Source organism: Martes martes, assembly GCF_963455335.1.
Source record: "Martes martes genome assembly, chromosome: 2".
NCBI classification, from domain to species: domain Eukaryota; kingdom Metazoa; phylum Chordata; class Mammalia; order Carnivora; family Mustelidae; genus Martes; species Martes martes.
In genome coordinates, this window is record NC_137889.1 from 54362942 (window position 1) to 54384463 (window position 21522).

The 21522-nt window shown below is 36.4% G+C and overlaps 1 protein-coding gene across 2 annotated transcripts in view; it reads right to left on the bottom strand.

Annotated features, from left to right (window-relative positions):
* Positions 1-18583: 18583 nt before the first annotated feature.
* FBXO8 (F-box protein 8) overlaps positions 18584-21522 on the bottom strand; it is a 47615-nt gene continuing 44676 nt past the window's right edge. Inside the window, exons 5-6 of one of the 2 annotated variants that reach the window (XM_080797238.1) lie at positions 20727-20923; positions 18584-19294 (exon numbers count right to left, since the gene is read on the bottom strand). In XM_080797238.1, coding sequence (XP_080653364.1) covers positions 19107-19294; positions 20727-20923 — 385 coding nt within the window. In that variant the 3' untranslated portion in view covers positions 18584-19106. The remainder of the gene's footprint in view (positions 19295-20726; positions 20924-21522) is intronic. The other variant, XM_080797239.1, reaches the window with a different exon arrangement.

A 21522-nucleotide genomic window follows, 5' to 3' on the forward strand; every position in this document is an offset into this window, starting at 1 on the left:
ACTGCTCAGCCCAGGGGAAGGATCCTTCAACCTACACACCTTTCCCCAACCTCTCCACCCGGTGCTCTACAGCTCAGGGGCGAGGAGATTGCAGTTTTTCCAGCTGGTCGGATTCAATTTCAAACCCCTCGGTTAACTCAAAGTATATTCATTCTTTGACCTGTCTGGCCCGCGCGCCTCTAGGGACTCTAGGCCGGAGACTGGTAGGGGGTCCTGGAGGCCGCGCGCCCGCAGAGCTCGTGCGCAGGCGGCCGAGAAGCCACTGCGCCTCCAAGTCCAAGTCCCGCACGCGGTCGGTGGGAACAGAACGCCCTAGAGATCAACGCGCATTGCCTTGATAGCCGGGTTGGGGGACGGGCCGTTTGCCTTGGGAAAGAGTTATCCCTGGTCATTTATTTTAAGATGTGAACTTCTCCAGAACCCAACAGCGACTGCGCCCAAAGCCCCAGCGCCAGGCAAGCGGCCAAATTGCGCTCTCGAAGAAGGAGAGAAACTGGTTCCATCCGGTTACAAATAACTTTTTTTTTTTTTTTTTTTTTTAAACAATCAGATCCCGAAGCCCTTCTCTCGCCATTCAGTTTTCCGCAGGCTGCGTCTCCCAAGCTTGAGCCGCTCAAGCAGACGCCTCCACTGGGCAGGCCTCCGGAAAGGCCACGAGAACACTAACATGGACAGTGAACGCTGACTTGATCTTTCCAGGTTCCTTCCCCTTTGTTTCTCAATTCAAAAATTCATTTCATAACTCGTTCCAAACAAAAACAACTAAGGAAGATGCTAAAGAATTAAACTGGCACCAGTGTTCTGGATTTTCCTTTGGAGACGGACACGGGGGTACTCTCCCTCCCCCACTGCAGTTCGCGCTACTTCTTCCAACTTTCTGATTGTCTTGGTTCCGGAAGGCTACGCAGACCTGGCCTTGAAACGGATTGCGACGTAACAGGTTTCTGTCATTCCCTTTAGTGTTAAGTGCCCGAACCCGATCTCCACCCCCACACCCACCATGGGAGCAGTGACACGGGAAAAGCTGCCAGATTCTGGGCACCAGGCCCTGCAGTAGGAAGACCGTGAGATAAGGGAGGCTTTAAGTGCTCCTCGGAGATAAGGTCCCGGAGTCCTGGAAGAATTTAGCCCCGCTTCCCTCCCTACTTGCCTCTTGTTTCTACCGCCCGGTTCCCGCCCACTTCTCCTCCCCCCCCCCCGCCCCCCGCAGGTAGAACCAGGGGCCGGGAGAGGTAGTTGCCCAAGACATGCATCTCCCTCACTCCCACCACCAAAATATTCTAAGGCCACGCAATCCACTTAGGTCTGGTGGAAGTCAATTAAGAGGCTAAGAAAATCTATCAATGGTTCAGCGCAAAAAAAGATCTAAAGGCGACAGCCCTCCCTTATTCATAAATATTAGTCCAATTGTGTCAGACTTTAACTGATTTTTTATTCCATTTGGAATCTCCAGTGGTACACGTAAGATGCAGGAAAAGACTGGGTATGGTTTGTGCTAGTCACACGCCAACACACCGTTAAAGGGAAAGGAAAAAGGAACTGAAAGTTTTTAGAAGGACTCATATAATATTTAAGATAACCATGTACAAAACGCTCACATAATTTTTATGGGTTATATGAATAGTTTCAATGAAATTATATTTGCAATTTAATAAAATGTATTTCAGTCGTTTGCACAGATTTCCTACATCGATGACGCTTGGTTATAAAACTTTATTTTGCAGGAAAAAATATTGCTTCCCTATCAAATTATAACACCATGAGAGCAAATAGTATATTGGACTTTTAAATATACCCGGTTATTTTGAAATGAAATGTTTTAACTGCCTGGCACATACACAAATCACTAAAAACTTGGTTATATTTTATAAATTATTATAATACATTCTCCTCAATGAAATCAGAATTTACCCCACTTAAACCAAGAAATAACAACTAACTCTTCTGGTTAAACAATCTCCTCTTCTTATTCCTAGAGACAGATTGGCAAGTAACAAAGGAATATTTGTCAGAAAACACTAAAAATCAAGATTAAAATGCTGTATAATCTTCCTTGTAAAACATAATTTTCATACATTCCATATATGGCCATATGAAACTGTCACTTGTAAATTTTACACTTTTATGAAATATAATTTACTTGTGTTATATTTATTTTGCAGCAGAAAGGAAGCCTTATTTTTTAGTGTACGCTAATATTGTAATATCACTTCTGTTGGTTTACTTTTACTTTTAAAAGCTTCCCTCCCAAAAGAGGAATGCTTTTGTTGAAAGAGCAAATTTTATCAAAACATAAAATCTAAAGATTAATTATTTGAAAGTACTTTAAAAACTCCAGAGATTATATTTGTTGGGTTATCTCTTCTCTCTGTCTCTCTCTTTCATAATTTACAAGTGTGAATAATTGACCTTCACTATCTTTTCCCTTGACCTTTCCAGGTTCCTTCCCATTTGTTTCTTAACCCAGCAGGTCAGAAAGTCATTTTATAACTATCTCCAAACAAAAACCACACAACTAAGAAAGATTGCATTTAGTTGGGAATCCTGCACATTAGGCAAGAAAATTAATTCTGAAACCCCTACTTATTTAAAAAATGTTACATATCATCCCTGTGAGATGAGTAAACTAAATGTAAAATTTCATTTCAGTCACAATGACAGAGCAAATATACATGGTACTATAATGTTGATGTTAAAAGGCAAAACCTCTCAGCCTGTGAAAATCACCTACCTGCCTTCTCTTTTGATGTTTACAAAAATGTCCACTGAATTCTTTGAACAAGTTGTCTATACAATCTGTGTCTGCACTAGCTTTTATTATAAATGTTAAAATTGAAATTCTAGAGGTAACTTTATTCCAATTAAGGAGAGCTTGTGAACAGCACAAGCCTAAAAAGACATCTTTCCTATATCCTCACACCCTAAACCTTCTATCCCCAATGTAGCAGGAATAATCCGTTTATTCCATTAAAATGGTCACTAACCTTATAATGATGAAAGAATGTTTTAGTCTTTTACCTGCAGGAGTCTTTTCAGTGTAACAGGAACTGAAATGGGACCCTGGCCATGTTGTCTGTTACAGTCCCGGGCTCTGTGCTGTTTTGCCTTGGTGAAGGCTGAAGTAACAATGTCTGACTATTGCCTCCTGAGACTCTCATGAAAATAAGATAGATAGCTGGTTCAAATACGTGCTATAGACCTTGACCTGGGATATAGCTGAGAAAAAGCAAACGATTTCACATACACTAAAAAATAATTAAAATGTTATTCTAAACTTTTTCTTGTGTGTGTTATTTTGTATGTGCATATGAATGTTATACTCAGTTACACAGATACGTAAGAAACGATTATACTTATAAAAATGTTACTTAAGCCTTTTTTTTTTTCCTCAGAAGAGCAAAAATACCTTAGGAAGCAATTGCATTGTAACTTCCATTTTCAAAGTCTTTGAAACTTGAGTATTTTAATTCATAAGTTCTATCTTTATCATTCCAAAAAAAAATGTGCTTTATCAGAGCTGTTATTCTAACATGTCTTCTGTACTAGGCTATGTATGTGAGGTTACATTTCCTATTGACTGGGTCAAAGTAAAGTTATTGCTTTGGAATAATATTTACTTGAATGTGTGTGCATATTTGTTTAAAACTATAAGCCCTTGAGAGAGTTTTAATTCTATGCAATATAAATGAGTTTTACATAAGGAATATAGAATTTCAGCCAAAAAAAGATTTGTAACCTATTATTGTGCTAGGATATTGTCAGTCTAAGATTAGCTTGATTTGAAAAAAAAATGATTAAGGTCTTTTAATGAACTACTAACATACTGCCATATGTTATGTTTATACATATTTTGCTGTTTTAGAATGGAATATAATCCTTCTGAGAAAGAAATTTGAGGTAGATTACTTAATGAATTTTTTCCGGCCCAAATTTTAAGATGCTAAAACATAGGGATATGTTTTACTGTTTAAAATATTTCCAAAAGAGGGGTGCCTGGGTGGTTCAGTGGGTTAAGCCTCTGCCTTTGGCTCAGGTCATAATCCCAGGGTCCTGGGATCAAGCCCCGCATCAGGCTCTCTGCTCGGTAGGGGGCCTGCTTTTTCCTCTCTCTCTGCCTGCCTATGTACTCTTTTTGAGTAGAGAACTAGAAGGGCATCGTAATTTGGGGCAGCAGAAAAATGGAATAGCAAACATCACAGCCCAAAGCAAGAAGAAAGCCAGCCATGGTTTTTAGACAAGAAGAAAGGGCATTTTCCAGGCTAGATTTAATTTTATTTGGAGCTGTTGGGGTGAAAGAGAAGTAGGTTCTCAGCATCTAAATTAAACTATCTGGATTCAGTGATGACATCTCCTGTTCCTAATGAGCTATGTAGATATATCTCTAACCCAACAACATAGAACCCACCATTTACTTTGGAAATTTGGAACTTTCCATTTAGTTAAGAAACACTTTTAGCCAATATCATACTGTAAATGTATGTTCGATTACATTCTCCATAAGAATAGTCTTTAATAAAGTTACCTCCAATTATTTATTGATCACCCACCAAGTACCAGGCACTATTCTAGGAGCACCAATGAACAAAACAAACAAAATCCTTGCCCTAGGTAGTTGGGCAATTCTTTCTGAAGAGTTTGGATATCAATAATTGGGGTAGGGGTGGGGTGGGGGCGTAAATCCTGTAGTTTTCACGTTGTCCACTAGATGGCAAAGTGTTCAAAACTGACCACTAGGAGTAAAATTTGGTACAAAGAATAGTCTATTTCTATGAAACTTTCCACCATATTTTGCTTCAAATGTCTCTTTTTGAGCATTACAGCTAACGGCTAATGGTAAGAATACATTTTGTTTTCAGTTTACATAGCATTCCAATGCCGGCTACATTCCACAGAAGTCTGTCTACAAGATCTCCTAGCTTATTTTAAGAAATTTTGCTTTTCTCTTTTGCGTATTTCTCTTATTCTTAGGTGTGTGGATTATAGAAACTTACCTAAGGGTCTGAACAACTTGGTTTGCATAAGGTCCCACAGAGCCTAGGATCAATTTTATTCAGATTTAAAGAGATAAATTTAGGTATCACACAGCGATTTCAAATTTAGGGAGTTATTGTCCAAAACATTAACATATTGGAATAACATCCATGTTAATAAAGTCAAACACATATGCCAATATATACATACATGCAATCATGCATGTTTTGTTTTCAGAGACCCCTTAAATGAGAGTCACATTTCCATGAAGAAATAAAATAATTTCATTTAATCAAATCTCTTCTTTAGGATAGAATTAAGATATTATTCCTAAGTGAAATTGGAATTTTATTCATCTTTATATCTCCTAAGGAGATAAAAATAATTTTCTTATTATAAAAAATGGTTTATACACCATGAAAAATACTTTAAACATAAAGTATTGTGTTGTTTAAACATAAAGTTGGAGGTTTTCCTGTGCTTTTTTACTATATGAAGTCAGGATCTTTGTTTCCAGATGAATGTTCTTTAAATATGAAAGTGAGATGTTAAAGTATTTGTCTATGTGAAGATGCTCTCTCCAACACACAAGGAAAGTCTCTGTGTTCTTTTCTTTTTTAAATTTTATTCATTTATTTGACAGAGAGAGAGAGATCACAGGTAGGCAGAGAGACAGGCAGAGAGAGAGAGGGGAAGCAGGCTCCCCACTGAGCAGGGAGCCTGATGCAGGACTTGATCCCAGGACCAGATCGAAGCAGACACTTAATAGATTGAGGCATCCAGGGCCCCGCAATGTATTCTTAATATAATTTTGATTGTAAAAGAATTTCTCTGTATGAACAAAGAAGAGGACAATTAAAAGTGGTTCAAGTATGTAAAGTGCTCCAAACTGAAAAGATCCCTCTGGCCACCACCCTTTTCCAAGCCTTCCCAGCTTTCATCTGTCCAACCTCAGAAGCCTGGAGACAACTGCTCTCCTTACTTTCATTCTTGCTCCAGCCGGTGATCCATTCCTCACACAGCAGTCACAGTATCATTTCAAAAACATAAATCGCACCACGTCACTCCTCTATTCAAATCCTTCTGTAACTATTCATGGTACTTGGATAAGATTCAACCGCCTTACTACCACCTGCCAGGCCAGGCAAGATGGGACTTCTGCCTTCTTCTCGAAACCTGCCTTCCTTCCTGAATGAATTTACTCCTTCATTCATGTTCATGTATTCTCCAAATATTTAGTGATGTTTTCTTATGTTTCAGAGATTTTTTAAGGTGCTTGGAATCCAGACATGAATGAAACAGCGTCTTGTTTCCTGAAGCTTACATTCTATTATTGTACGTGAATGTTTCTGTCTCACAGCTTTGGGATTTGCTGCACCCTCTGCTCTGGAATATTCTTCCCCTGATCTTCTCAGGGATGGTTGTCTTTAGACAGATAAAGGGAGGCACGTACATCTGTGTCACTATAGCCAATATATGGTGACCTCTAAAGTCACATGTATCTTCTGAGTGTACTTGTGAAAGCAAACGACTTAAGGAATACAAAGCCGTTAGCAGAGTAGTCATGATTGGGCAGTAAGATAAAAGTTCTCTGTAATTTTGATTTTATCATCAGGATTGTCAATTAAATATTTGCTCAACCATCCCAGAGATTTCTGAGACTCCATTCCTTAGAGTGCTGACCAAACTACAAAATGAGTTCTTTTCGACAAGAATCCTAAGTCACAAAATACATTTCCAAGATGCTGAAAGGTGATTTCCTCCCAGAGCTGGAGTTCTGCTGGGAAGCATGGCACAAGCCCAGTGGTATGGTTTTTATCGTGGATGCCAACTGGGAAATAATTTAGGGATGTTCTTGATTGGAAACAAATTTTGACCCTTTGGCGCATTACGTTCACAGTGTTTCCACTGAAAAGTGTTTAAACTTTTATTATTGTATTTATCACATTGTATTATAGTCATGGGTAGGGTGACCATACTTCCTAGTTTATGCCTGTTGTCTTGAAGTACCATCTGGTTTAGCATTTTAGCACTCTCCAAAGTGTCCTGGCTTAGACAATAAACTCTGTAGTCCCCCAAGTTATGAGGCAGGTGCCTGGCTGGAGAGGCTGAGGAACACTGGGGTGGTCCTGAGCCGAGTGTGGGCCAGCCGGAGAAATTGGTGAGGCTGGTGAGTCAGAGATGTCTGGCTGATCTGCACGCTGAGAAGGGCTTTGGGAGGAAAAGTTAGCCACTGGTGGCTGAAGGCAGAAGCAGTGGAGGAGTCAGGAGGGCCTCAAAGACTGTGGCTAAGCCCTGTGAGGAGGGGACTCCTCTTCCTCCCCCACCCCCTATTTCTGCTAAGAAGACCCCTATTCTAAGACAGTGAGGTGAGGACTGCAGAGAACAGAACCATTTTTGCTCTGCGACAGCTCGTATAAATGTATTAGCGGGCAGTATCCTGGTGAAGAAATGAAGGCAATGAGCCATAACCTAGGAGAAGCTTTGTAACCCTTAGCCCCAGTGAGGTGTGAAAACAATTAATCAGAGTTTCTAGGCCTTCTGAGAAATATTCAGGTAGGGGGTAGGGGCGGATTTGCATGGGTCTTAGTCACCAGGGCAAGATTTAATTTGCTTTAGGATAATTTTAGTTTTGAGTATTCCAATTATAGGATCAATTACAGTCTATCAATGTACAAAGAATTGTTGAATAGTGGAACACATCATGTCCAAGAGGAATATTTTCTGAGGAGACAGTACCTTGGTTATTTAGTTTTAAAATTGTACTGGGAAAGATTTTTAAATTGAAACAGGTTGAATGTTTTATGTCTAAGGCATGGTATTGAAGTACTTAGAGATTTTTGGATATGTGGTTTGAGAACACTTATCAGTATCGTGTTCATTCAACAACTGCTTCTTTAGACCCTACAATTTTTTTTTTTTTTTTAAAGATTGTATTTATTTGACAGAGGGAGAGACAGCGAGAGAGGGAACACAAGCAGGGGAGTGGGAGAGGGAGAAGCAGGCTTCCCGTGGAGCAGGGAGTCCGATGCAGGGCTGAATCCCAGGAGCCTGGGATCATGACCTGAGCCAAAATCAGACACTTAACTGACTAAGCCACCCGGGTGCCCCGCAGACCCTACAATTCTTCACGCACTGTGCTAACTGATCATGACAATATATGTGCCTCCTCTGCTATTTCTTCTACATTTTTATGCTAAGTGCTCTCCCAAAATGTTATCTCAGCATTCATCTCTAATCTTTGCATTATTATACATTTCTAAACTAACTGCTGAAAAATAATTCATATAATTGTCCTATTCGTACTTTACATCTGACTGAGAAAAGAGAGATCATTCTCTCCTTCTAATCACCACCTTACACTCAAGCCAAGCAAACTTGCCCTTCAACTGTGCCCCTCTATCTGTAATGGCAACACCTCCTTCAGACCATTTGGAGTACTTTTTAATTACTTCCTCTTTTTATCCAACAGCCCCTAGTAGCCAAGATTGTATACTTCCAAAATGTCTCCCAAAACTTGCCCCCATTTCCATGTCCAGTATCAACGCTGAAGGTCAGCTTTCCATATTTCACTTGTTTAAGTAAAAGGACCTCTTCACTGATTTCCTTGAATGCTCTACATTCTGTTGCATTTTGACTTCATGTTTTAAACTGGCTTTGGAAGAATCATCCTAAATCACAGATTGGAAATGACACCATTCTTCACAAAACTTTCCAATTGCCTACAAAACTAAAGTACTAACTCTCTATTTCAGCTTACTCTCTTCAGTGTATATTTTCTGGTCGTCTCTTCCACTAACTCATTGCTCACACCTTATCCTCCAGTTCCAGCAGATTACTGGCCATTCCACACTCCTCCTCGGCAGTGTTGCCATGGCTTGGATCAGGCTGTTCCCCCGGAACCAGTAACACACCTATTGAAATAGCATTCCTCCTTCACACTCAATTAGTCGAGTGTTTGTTTGTTTGTTTGTTTGTTTTTAAGATTTTATTTATTTATTTGTCAGAGACAGAGAGAGAAAGAGAGAGAGCACAAGTAGGATGAGCAGAAGGCAAGAGGGAGAAGCAGGCTGGGATCATGACCTTAGCTGAAGGCAGATGCTTAACCCACTGAGCCACCCTGACATCTCTGAGCTAGTGAGTGTTAATTATTCACTCTTTCTAAAGTGCTGGTTGTCTTTTTCTTTTCTACGATCTTTTAGCACATTTTTCTCCTACTGTTCGTTAAGGTTAATAATGTGCAAAGTGTACTTGGGAGTTGGCCTCTCTTGATCCCTGTAAATGTTCATGTGAACCTCCAAAAGTCACATAACTTCTTCAGACCACTGCAGAATTGTGGCGTTATATATAAAATATTATAGAACTGTATGGATTATGATTGCCTTCCCCCCACTGAAGCCTTTGGTGGTAAGGGACAGTTTTCTTCATTTTTGTCTCTTTCATAGCACCTGGCTAATACCTTCCTCATAAAAAATGAGCCATCTATAAATGCTTATTTGGATATTTAAATTAAAACATCACTATAATGTAAAACAATGTCTAAATTTATGCCACATTATAGGTACTTGGGGGGAGGTATAGTGAACTTGAATACGTGAGGAATGAGATTTCCCTTAAAGAGTGAGAAAAGCACAAAATGCATGAGGATGGCTTTTAGGAAGCAGGCCATGCCTGTAATAAGAAATTAACGTAATAACAATTCAAAGTCTTAGAAACTAAATTCTACACCTGATACTAATATTACACTGTGTGTTGACTAACTGAAATTTAAATAAAAACTTGGAAAAAAAAAGTATTAGAAACACTTTGAGTCAATGAAAAGGGAAACCGGTGAAGAGGGAAAAGTTAAAGCATTATTACACTTAACGGTTTAAAATTAAAAGAAATATGGGGCACCTGGGTGGCTCAGTTGGTTAAATGTCTGCCTTCGGCTCTGGTCATGATCCCAGGGGCCTGGGATCAACCTCTTGTTGGGCTCCCTGCTCAGCAGGGAGTCTGCTTCTCCTTCTGCCCTTCCCCCGCTCATGCTCTTGCTCATGATCTCTCTCTCTCTCTCTCTCTCTCTCTCTCTCAAAAATAAATAAATAAATATTTAAAAAAAAAAAAGAAATATGGCATTACCTAGTGCAAAGTCACTTCAGCTGTTAAACTCTAAATGTGCAAAAGTCATCTCTATTGAGAGTGTGATGTGTTCAGACTATGCTGTTTGATACAAAACATACAGTGTTTGATTCTGGTAACTTTCCTTGCTCTGACTCCATGGTCCTTAACCAACTTTCTGGAGGCTGGTAAAGAGAGAGAATGTACTGATCACGCTCAGTAAGTTGTCTTTGTAACATTTCCTTCAGTTCTAGATTTAAAAATCAATGCCATGAAAAATACACTGCTTGAGGTCTGTTGATAAAATCAGATTTTGAGGCTGAGAACCCAGAACCAACAAATTCATCATGGTGATAAATGCTACCCAGGGAACGCTGTTACAAGAGCATTGATTTCTCCTCATCTAATCTGAGCTTGGCCTCACTGAAGGGTTTATCATTTCTCTGGCTTATGATTGACAAGGCCCATAATATTTTTGGGGTGGCATTTCGGAAAATACTATGCATTATTTTCTTTGTCCCAAGATTAACTAAGGGAAGGAGAAAATATGTATATTTGAGTTATGTAGTAAAAACAAATACCTCCAAAGTAAAATAAAATGAATAACTGAATCCCTTCAGAAACATGATTACCTACATTGGATATTGCAATCCACTTACGGGGGAAAAAACACATAACGAAGCAGCTAGATTGCAACACTAAAATTGATACTTATTAAAAACAGTGCATATAATTTTTGAGTGTTTTAGAGATACAATAAACGATTTGATGGCCTCAGAATTGAAAATGACATTTGCCTAAAAGACACTCACTATGAGGCAACGTGATGGGTGACAGTGTGCTGGTATATACCCAGAGCTACTCTGTTTTGGTCCTTTTATTGTCTTCTCAGTAAGAGCAGTGGCCTTGATCCATGTTTCTAGAAGTTTCCACTCCTCTGTGCTTTTCTCAGGCTGCCTCCAGCAGAAGTGCAAGCAGATTCCTTGGCAGTCTGGTGCTGATAGAGGGTCTGTCTCCTCTGGTTGCATACATTCATCGTTCAGAAGAGAGGACTCCTCTGAAACTTTTAACATGAAAGCATTATTTGTTCATGTTTTGTTTGGATAAAAATGGGCGAATATTCATTATGTTAAACTTCTACATAGGTAGTCTTCAGATGTCTATCATATCCTCAAACCTTCACTACGATTTTGTTGGAAGAAATTCCTTTTGCCTGAACTCTTTCAGACAGGCTTTTAGAGAAGATCATCAACACTGGTATTGCTTTCTTTTGCAGTTTAACACCAAAGCAAAAATATGTATTGCTTTAGCCATCCATTACTAACCACATGCAGTAATTTGGCTTTAGCTAATCATATTGATTAGTTTTAAACTTAAGTACACAAATAAGCATAAAAGGGCGTGTTAAGTCAGATCACAACCTTTCAGCTTAATTTAAAAACTTGATAATAAAACTGGGTCATGCTGAAGGCTAAGACATGTTTTCAAAAGTGAAAAATGATTTCACTTTCTAAGAATGCTTCACCATAATTCTTAAAAAAAAAATAAAGAAAAGCAGAAAGTATCCTGAGATCATTGAATCCTCGTTTATTTTAATTTTTCAAATAAATTAGGGAGGAGAGACATTAGTGAAGAGCTGGGCTTTACAGTTTCCTTTGGAAAGCATCAACAACTTAAATTTTTCTTTTTTTTTCCCCACTGAAATATTTATGAGTGAAAACATTATCTTAGGTATGTGTATCCCCAAAACTTACATATTTCTGATTCAGACTTTTAAACTGTCGATACCCAGGAGACACCATTGACGTGTACCTGGCACTACTTCTGCCAGTTAATTTTCTCCCTGGAGAGTGGTTTTGGGCGACAGAGTGGCGTCCGGGCTCCCCGGGTTGTTGCACTGACGAACTGCAGTGGTGGTAAAGTCAAGGAGCCTGACAAAATCTCATTAATCATTTTAAATTAAATCCAACCTTCCTGTCCAACCGCGCCAAGAAGAAAGCCATTTTTTTTTTAAACAAATGAAAATTTCCTCAGTAAAGATTTGGTATCTTTCTCTTGTTGGCCTTTAATTCGATGAGACAAAAATAATATAAAACAATCCACTTTTCGAAGCTTGAAAACAAAACATTTGTCCAGAAATCATTTAACAGATCAACCAAGTGTCTTTTAAAAATAAAACAAATTTTGAATAAAAATACATGGAAACATTCTGGGGGGAAACTATATTGGTTAATTTGGGGACACAATTTATCTTTATTTTCTGAATAGTTCAGGGAATTTATTTAGTTCTATTGAAAATATATGATCCTTAATAATATTTGAAAGAGGAAATGAGATCATTATCCATATCTTGGTATATTTTACTCTAGTGTCTGTTTTCCAATCAGATTTTTGTGGCGTTTTATGTAGTAAATGTAATGTATGTGTGCACATATACACATACATACATATATGCATAATTTCATATCCTTTTGGTATTCATCATGATTTGTAACTGCTTTCTTACATTATTTATAAACATCATAGCTTCATGATAATACATGATGAGGATGTATTTTGGTCTACTTGACCAGTGCCTAGCATAGTATCTCATACATAGCATGTTCTCAAATATCTGCTAGTTATTTGCTTGAACAGCCCCAAGTTTTGGGCATTCCAGTTATTTTGTTTTTTTTTTTTCCCCCTTAAATTAAAAACAATTGCAGAACTAATGATGTAAGTATTGCCTTTTGCTTATTTTGGATTATTTCCTTAGGATGGCTTCTCACAATAGACATATTCAGTTATGAATGCTTAAAAAGGAACTAGGAAGTTAACAGTATGACATTTAAGGAGTTCGTTTTAAACACAGGAAAACAGACTCAAATTACAATAAACAAGTTGTTATCTTAAATGTTAAGACTTCTGAATAGGCTTACTGTCATCAAGCACCATATTAATCATACTGCAAAAAATGTAAAAGATCAATTTAGAGAAGTAAAAAGATCAATGACTTAAACTCTTGAAATTAAGAAAAAGACAGTCCTAAAGTAGTGATTCATCCAAATATTTAAGATCAGAAGTTCTCTAGAGATGAATTTATATCAAGAATAAAACAGGTTGAATGAGTTTTTAAATATTTTTAAGAAGTTAACTCTAATATGTTCCAACTTACAAGTTGTGTACAACTGAAAGCTCCAAATATATTTTTTAAAAATGGACATAGTAAAACCATCTTCCTATGTGCTTATGTACAAACTAAACCAGATCTAAAATAATTCAGTTGGCCAAGGTCTATGCTAGGTACTGAGGGAGATAAAAGAAAATTTCCACCTAAAAGAACTGGAAGAGTTACCCTGGAGAGGAAAGAATCTAAGAGGACTTTGAAGGGCAAATAACATTTCAACAGGTAAATGTGAGGGAGAGGTTACAATTATTTAAAAAAAAAAAAAAAAAAAAAGGCAAAATTAATGGAAGAATGAAAATGCAGGGTTCATTGAGATTAGAGAGTATTAGTTTTAAAAAATGTACTTGGGAAAAATCCTAATGATAAATCTGGAGAACTCAAAAGTTTTTGAGCACTTTTTTTCTTTGCCTTCTTTTCTTAAAAAAAACAAAAACAAAAACAAACAAACAACAAAAACCAAAAAAACCCCACAAACTAACCTGTATATTAGAAAACAGAAACTGGCAATCATGCATAGGAAAAATGCACTAGCAGTACCCAGTTGGTATGGTATGTTCTGGCCTTGAAACAGCACAGCCCTTAGTGGGGAGGGAAGGTGTAGACAGGCCTGAGTTGCGGAGGACCATAAGTACTCTTGTGGGTTTCAGCAGAGCTCAGATTACGTGTTGGGTAAGAGAATATTTGGTCAGAGACAATATAAAAGCCATTAGCACTACTGTAACGAAAGAACTCAGCCTTAAGTGGAAAAGGTAGACAAAGAAGCTTGAGTGTAGATGGGAAAAAAAAACTACTTGGTTGAGCAGCACCAAATGCAAACTCAGCATCCTTCTTGAAATTTGGCTTCCCTAGCTCTCAGGACACCATTCTTCTCTGGTCCTTCTATAGTCTTCACAAACCCTCTTTTTCTCTACCAAAACCTAAAATGTTCTGTTTCCCAAACATTTCTTTTTACTCAACAAACCTTCTAGAGGAGGTTTCTCCAGTGCTTCACTTAACAAAACACCTTTTAAATACCAGTAAGACCTCCAAACTTACATTATCCAACCCTGATTTTTTTTTCTAGTCTTATTCTCTAGCTGCAACCAAAGTTCTGTTGATACTTTCAAATTCAAAATAATTGGGATCGCATCTGTTCCATATCACTCCACTGGTTGCTTCTCTTAGTCGCTACCTTTGATAATAGGAAAACTAGACCCTTACATCAAACTTGTTCCTTCAAAATCACTAAACCCCCATCAATTTTCAGTTTTTCGTTTTTTATTCGTTCCTCCTAAGTCCTCTGCCACTTACCTAGTTTAGCCCTTATAATAGAAAGCCAGTCTTTGAAAGCTTTGCTGAATAAGCTATATTTGAGGTGGATCTTGGATGATGAGTAGGGGAACTTTAGATACAGAAGGGAGAGCAAGACATCACAGAAAGACTAGCTTGTAAAAGACAAAGATCAGATCACATCACATTTGAGGAATGTTGGGAGATGAGGCTTTAAAGAAAGATAACCTGAGGCCAGATTGTACAGCCTTTTTTGTTTGTTTTTAAAGATTTATTTATTTCAGAGAGAATGAGAGTGTGTGTGTGGATGGGTAGGGAGGGGCAGAGGGACAGGAGAAGCAAGCTCCCTGCTGAGCAGGGAGCCTGACTCTTGGCTCAATTCCGGGACTCTGAGATCACAACCTGAGCCAAAATCAAGAGTCAGATGCTCAACCAACTGAGTCACCCAGGTGCCCCCAGATCATACAGCCTTTTATGCCATGCTGAGGAGGCTTAATTCTGTAGAAAGGGAGATATTGAGTACTTGAAACAGAAGTGTAAAAAGGAGCTTGTGTTTTAGAAAGATAAATTTGTTTTGTCAGAAAGAAGGTCCACTAGTTCCAAACTTTAGGAACTTGGAAACATGTGGGGACATTATTTGTATGTCATAATAACTGAGGGATGCTACTGGCATCTAGCAGGCAAAATCCAGGCATGTTGATGTTCTCTGCTGTAGGGAGCAGTCTCCCATAATGAACATCCTTCCCCAAAAGCCAGTGGGACCTCACTGGAAAACAATTTCTGAGTGAAGCATGCAGTAAATGTTTATTATGATGGAGTTTTTAAAAATAAACATTTAAATTTATACTCACCTAGTTTTCAAAATGCCAGGAATAAATCCCTATTCAGTAAGTATAGAAAGTAGTAAAAAGAATACTGCCCAATTCAAGAGGGGTCTACTTCAAATGATGGCTCTTTCAGACCAGCCCCTGAAGAGATAAAACCACAAACTATGGACAAGGTATAGAAATGGAAAGCAACCCAATAAAGGCTGATAGGTAATATTTTTTTTCAGGCTGACACTGAAGAGAGTACTTGGAAGAAGAAGATAAGAAGTGAATTTCCCATTTTATAGTTTTTGCCTGAGGGCAGCCCTCAGGCTGCATCATTGGAGCCTTTAGTTTTATAGACTTGAAGAACCCTGGGGCAGAGTTTGGGGCAATAGTAGCTGCAAGAAAAGGAAGAAAGAAATAATGGCAAGAAAAGAAGAGCGAGCTCCCTAATTTCTGTGTATGAACTGTGCCACACACTCTGGCTTCTCTCTAAACTGTGGACACACAAAAGATTCCAGGTTAAAGAAGGGAACAGGCATTTGAACTACTTCAGGGGAGCAAGAGCTTGCAACTGAGTTCTGCCAGTTAACTTCCAGCTTTAAAAAAAGTCTTTGGAGAAATGTATCATAACATAGAGTTTCTACATATTTTATTAGCCGTGTCTAGGACAAAGTCTAAGTTACTAACATATGAAGAAACAGGAAAATATAGTCTATTCTCAAAAGAAGAGGCAATTGAAGAAGATGAAATGAGCAGATAAAGATTTAAAGCAGCTATTTAACTATGTTCAAGGTTGTAAGGGAAAATGTGCTTGCAGTAAATGGAGATACGAAATCGCAGCAGCACAGACATATAAATTATAAAAACGTGAAGGAATTTCTAGAACTAAGAAGTATAGTAATTAAAAAAGTTCACTGAATGAGCTTAAAAGGGATTACAGAAAAGTCAGTGACCTAGAACAGTGATCAACAGATATAATCCAACTGAAGAAAAGAGGAAAAAAAGATGGGAAAAAAAAAAAGATCTATGAGATGATATCAAAAGTTCTAGCACATATGTAATAAAGGGAGGAAAGAAAAATGCGACTGAGAAATATCTGACAAAATATTCATTTTCAGAGGGAAATAGGTTTTTTTATACACACAGGGAGAAAACAATTTGAATATACTGACTTCTTACTGGAAACAATGGAGGCCAGAAGACAGTGGAGGACTATCTTTAAAGTGCGAAAGGGGGGAATAAACTGTCAATGCAGAATTATATATGCAGCAAAAGCAATCTTCAAAAATGAAAACAAAGTAAAGACATTTTCATGTATAAGGAAACTAGGATAATTCATTGCCAGCAGACCTGAACAGTCATATAGATGGTAATGTTTTTCAGGCTGCCATGAATGATATTACAAGGAAACTTGGATTTTCAAAAAGGAAAAAAGCGTTGGAAATGACAATGTGGGTCAATATAAATGAGGTTTTTTCCCCTTGTTTAAAGTGTACACGACTACTCAAAGTAAATTATTATGGTGTGGAGTCTGTAATGTACCTTATCTGCAATTCATAGAACAACTCTAAGATAACAAATGGAGGAAGTGGGTAAACACCCTGTATGGTTACAAGGTTTCTATATTTTATGTGAAGTGGTACAAATATTAACTGTAAATAGGTTGTGTCAAGTTGTATATCTTGATACGGGCTTGGTTTACTCAAGTGTTTGCATTTATTAAGATTCATGGATTAGTACACTTCACATTTATGTATTTCATGGAATGCAAATTTTACCTATAAAGAAAAAAAAAATTTTTTAAAGTAGATCTTTAGCTAATAATATACAAGTTGAATTCTATAGGAAGAAAGAGTACTGTGATGTCCGAAACTTGTATTACCTGTATTAAAACAATAAGATAGGTGGATTGATGGATAGAGGGATGGATAAATATGTGCTAAAGTGAATGCAGTAATATTTTAATTGTAGAACCTATATAGTGGTTATATACACATTCTCTGTAAAATATATTTTAACTTTTATATGTTTGAAAATTTTCATAAGAAAATGTTAAAAAAAGAAAATGTTAAAAAACGTTAAAAAAATGTACAATCTACGTTTGTAATCAGGTCAGGGTGGAAAAAATAAAACAGGAAAAAGGGGAAAACTGTGAAATGGAGGATACAAAAAACTATATAGAAGGAAAGAAAAGAGAGTAAAACTAAAACAGAGGTAGAAAGAACCAAATGGTAAGGGAGAGATAGGGATGGGGGAAAAAAAAGAGAGAAAGAAAAGGAGATTCATGGGAAAATGGAAATGATAAAATGTTATTATTACTGTTGGTCTTCTGAAACTTTTCAATAAATTAGTTTTGAAGTTAAAAATTACAAAGAAGTATCTTTTTATGGAAATCAAAATTATGCACATGTGAAAATTTAGGTATTCTCCTCAAGATCTGAAAACTTGTTTACGTCCAGTCTAAAAGTCCCTTTGACTTTCAAAATTGTTTGACTATCTTATGTCTTGCCATTGAAAATTCTATAGGACATCACTTGCAGTTGTAATATTATCAACCACTATTTACTTAGGACCAGATCCGGAAAGAAGCTCGGACTGTACACATTCAGTAAAAAGTTTCTAATCTTCCAAGTTCCACTCCCTAAGCTAGCAGCTCTACTCATCACATAGTGTCTCATTTCAAAGCTGATGTTTTTCACTTAGCAATATTTCCAGGAAACTTTTGACTTACCATATAAATATATTTTTCTTTATCATTTCAATGCTAAGTGTTTCATAATTAAATAATTGTTAATTAAGCTATGCTTCATACATATGCCCTCCAAGAAGCAGTATTTTTCCTTATCAATCATGTAACATCTATGAAGGCAAGGCCCATGTCTAGGTATCGCTGCTACCTAGCACAGTGTTTAGTACACAGAAGGTCCTTGGTAAATATTCCTGGATGACTGACTCACAATACCCCTTTCTCAACTGATTGTAAACAGAAATTATCAAGTTAAGAGAATGGTAAATTTTGACTAATTACAAGAAATAAAAGTTTTAATAACATTCTGTTTCTATGTATGGGAATCCTAGATTTCAACATATTTTGCTATCTCAAATAATTTAAAGGACTTACTGAGAAACTAACTCAGAACTTTCAAAAATGGAAAGTCGAGTGACGAATTTATATTATAAAAATAAGTGCCTGTTTTGCTTATTACTAGTAATAAATCTATACTCTTATAAAGTTCAAAGGAAAGAGAAACTGGTATTTGTCTTTATCCAAGTCAGATCCAACTTTTATGAAGACAGTAATAAGCTCAGATCAGAATCAAATAAATTTCAGAACTCAGTTTGAGAGAAAAAGGAAGGACTTTAGTTAAAATCTTTACAATAAAATAATTATGATTATAAATCTCTTCAGTTAAATATGTACACATTACATGGTATTTTAAAAAAGAATGAAAATGAGTAGTTTTTCAAGCAAATCTAATGCACAAATATACCATATTTTAGAGTATAATGTCAGTTGAACATTCTTAAACAGCTGTGTCAGACAATGGCTCTGCTTTGTGCAAAACATGATAAGCAAAATTAAGAAAAATTCTGCAAAATTCTTTAGTTCCCCAAGGAAATTACTAAAAAAGAAAATAGTAAAAGGGAAAAAAAAAAGGTGTACACTCGAGCTTGATTGTATACAGAGGCTAGAATGACCAGCACTAATATAACCCCCATATCTACTAAATAAGTCCTTGGGTAACTTTAGTTTGAAGTTAATAGTTGAAGTCCTAGCAATTGTGCTTTTATGCAGCCACATGGCCAATAAGGTAGATGTTGTCATAAAGGTGCCCTACAAAATCTTCACTAATGTTTTGAGCAGCACGACGGGTATTTCGAATAAATTCTCTTTTTGACATTTTATTCTTCACATGAGGGCTAGTGAGGTCAATGGAAAGTAGAATCAAAGAGTAGCACAGTACATAGACAGCATCTGGAATTAAAAAGAAACACCTCAAATTATTAGGTGGTTTGAGAAATGTGGTCCCAAAGGAATTATCTAATGCAAAATTTTTCATAATATAAATAAATTGAGATTGGATCATAACTAAATATAGAATGGCTAACTCATCTCAGTTTGTCTGGGCCTTTTCCAATTTTAGCATTGAAAATCCTGTGTCATGGGAAATTCTTCAGTCCCAGACAAACAGGGATAGCTGATCATCCTAATTGACCACCAGTTAATGACTATTTCCTTCAACTCCTAAAGCATTTTAGAATAGTTTAGGAATTTATAATAAAAGCTCATTCCAAATTAAAAAATTTCAGAATTGGCTTTATTTTCATCTTTGCTTTCAAATGTGATCCTCCCATTCAATGACCCGTAAAATACATTTATACTGTTAGTATACTTATCTTCCTATTTAAAAAAAAACCCACATATTTATTTACATAGAATGTTTTTATAAAAATCTAACTGGAAAATATTTAATGACAAAGACATGCATTAACAGTCCTTCAAAATAAAATGTAAACAATTTATAAGATTATTAAATTAATATCCTCCTTTGAGATATATATTTTTAAGGTCCATGGAATTTATGTATTAATTTCAAAAGTAAATTTTTAGGGACAAGATTGTTAAACCTGAGCAGTATGCAACAACAACAACAAAACGTCTTTATATCTACACAAGGCAATATCTGATGTTTACTATCAAAATAGTAACAAACCTCAAGATACTTGTATTATTATTTGCTACAACTACTTGCTAGTATTATGGGGTTTTTATTTCAGAATCCTGCAGTCTTAATAAAGCAAAGTTAAATATTATGTTTTATAAAAGCATTTTCAACCAATTTCATATGATGGGTAAATGTTTTTGTAATCTCCACTTAATAAGCACAATAAAATTTTTGAGATGAAGAGAAGAGTAAAGCTCTATCAAATGAAAAAAACACACAGGATACTCAGGTTATATTGCACATACGTAGATATATACTCATACACACATTATGAAAATTAGTTGTAGTAAAAATAAATTCTAGTAGAAAAATTCTAGCTGTTAACCTATGTAATATATGGACTATGAAAAGCTTTTAAAAAATAATTTCTCAAGTTTTTAGTTAAATTAGTAATACCCAATTCTCAATCAAGAATAATTTTAATGCATCTATAGCTAAGTCTTAACTTTCTTCCTAAAACAGTGTGTTTACTACATATAAATGACAGCCATGACAAACTATTCTAAATTCACATAAATGTTGTATTCTATAGAATTAGTCATTGCTACAAGTAGTAAAAGAAATACATGTAATGACTGAAAGCATGTTTCCCCATGGTGAGAAAAAAAAAGTCTCATATACTACTATTTTTACCTGCAGGTGGGAAGGGGAATGGAAGGAATTCACTATACATATTCTTACCAGGACTAAGGCCAAGTTCTCGCATTAAATCAGGGTTGCAAGCACAGAATCTATGTGAGAACTTTGTTATGAGAGTTTCAAGGTACTCCCCACGCTCTTCAGGGGCATGGATATGACGAAAAAATTCTCTCAGTGCATTAGGCAAAAATTGATTTCTAAAATTATGCAATGTTACAAGGTCATCCAAGACATCTCTCCTAGTGGAAAAAGAAAAAGATACAGCTTTAGTCAACAGTTCTCTACTAAAAAAATGATAAGGACTCATAAGTTATGTTTTTGGATGAAAATACTTTATTATTGAGTCTCAGATCAGCTAATCCTACAAAGTATACATAATCCTTAAAATTAAAAAATCCAACTCTGATTATTTGAGACATGAAATAATTTTTAAATTTTCTGTGAATAGGTTATAACAAAGTAAGGTGAAACTAGTAATTCTAATTATAAAATGAAGACAAAAATTTTGCAATATTAAAAGGGGCAGCTTCTTTTCAAGTATGTGTGTGTGTGTGTGTGTGTGTGTGTGTGTTTTGGCTAAATTCAAACAGCAACAGAATTCTTTATGAAAATAATAGTAAGAGTTTTCACTTTCACAGCAATCCACACCACCAGAGATAACAACTATTTATGTAGACTTTAAAAAATGTCAACATATAGTATATATTTTTCTAGCATTTGCTTTTCTCATTTCATCCGGTATATTGTGAACAGCTTTCTATACCTTTACACACAGATCTAAGTCATTCTTTTTAATGACTCATCAGTACCCCATCTTATGGAGGTAACAATTCTACTT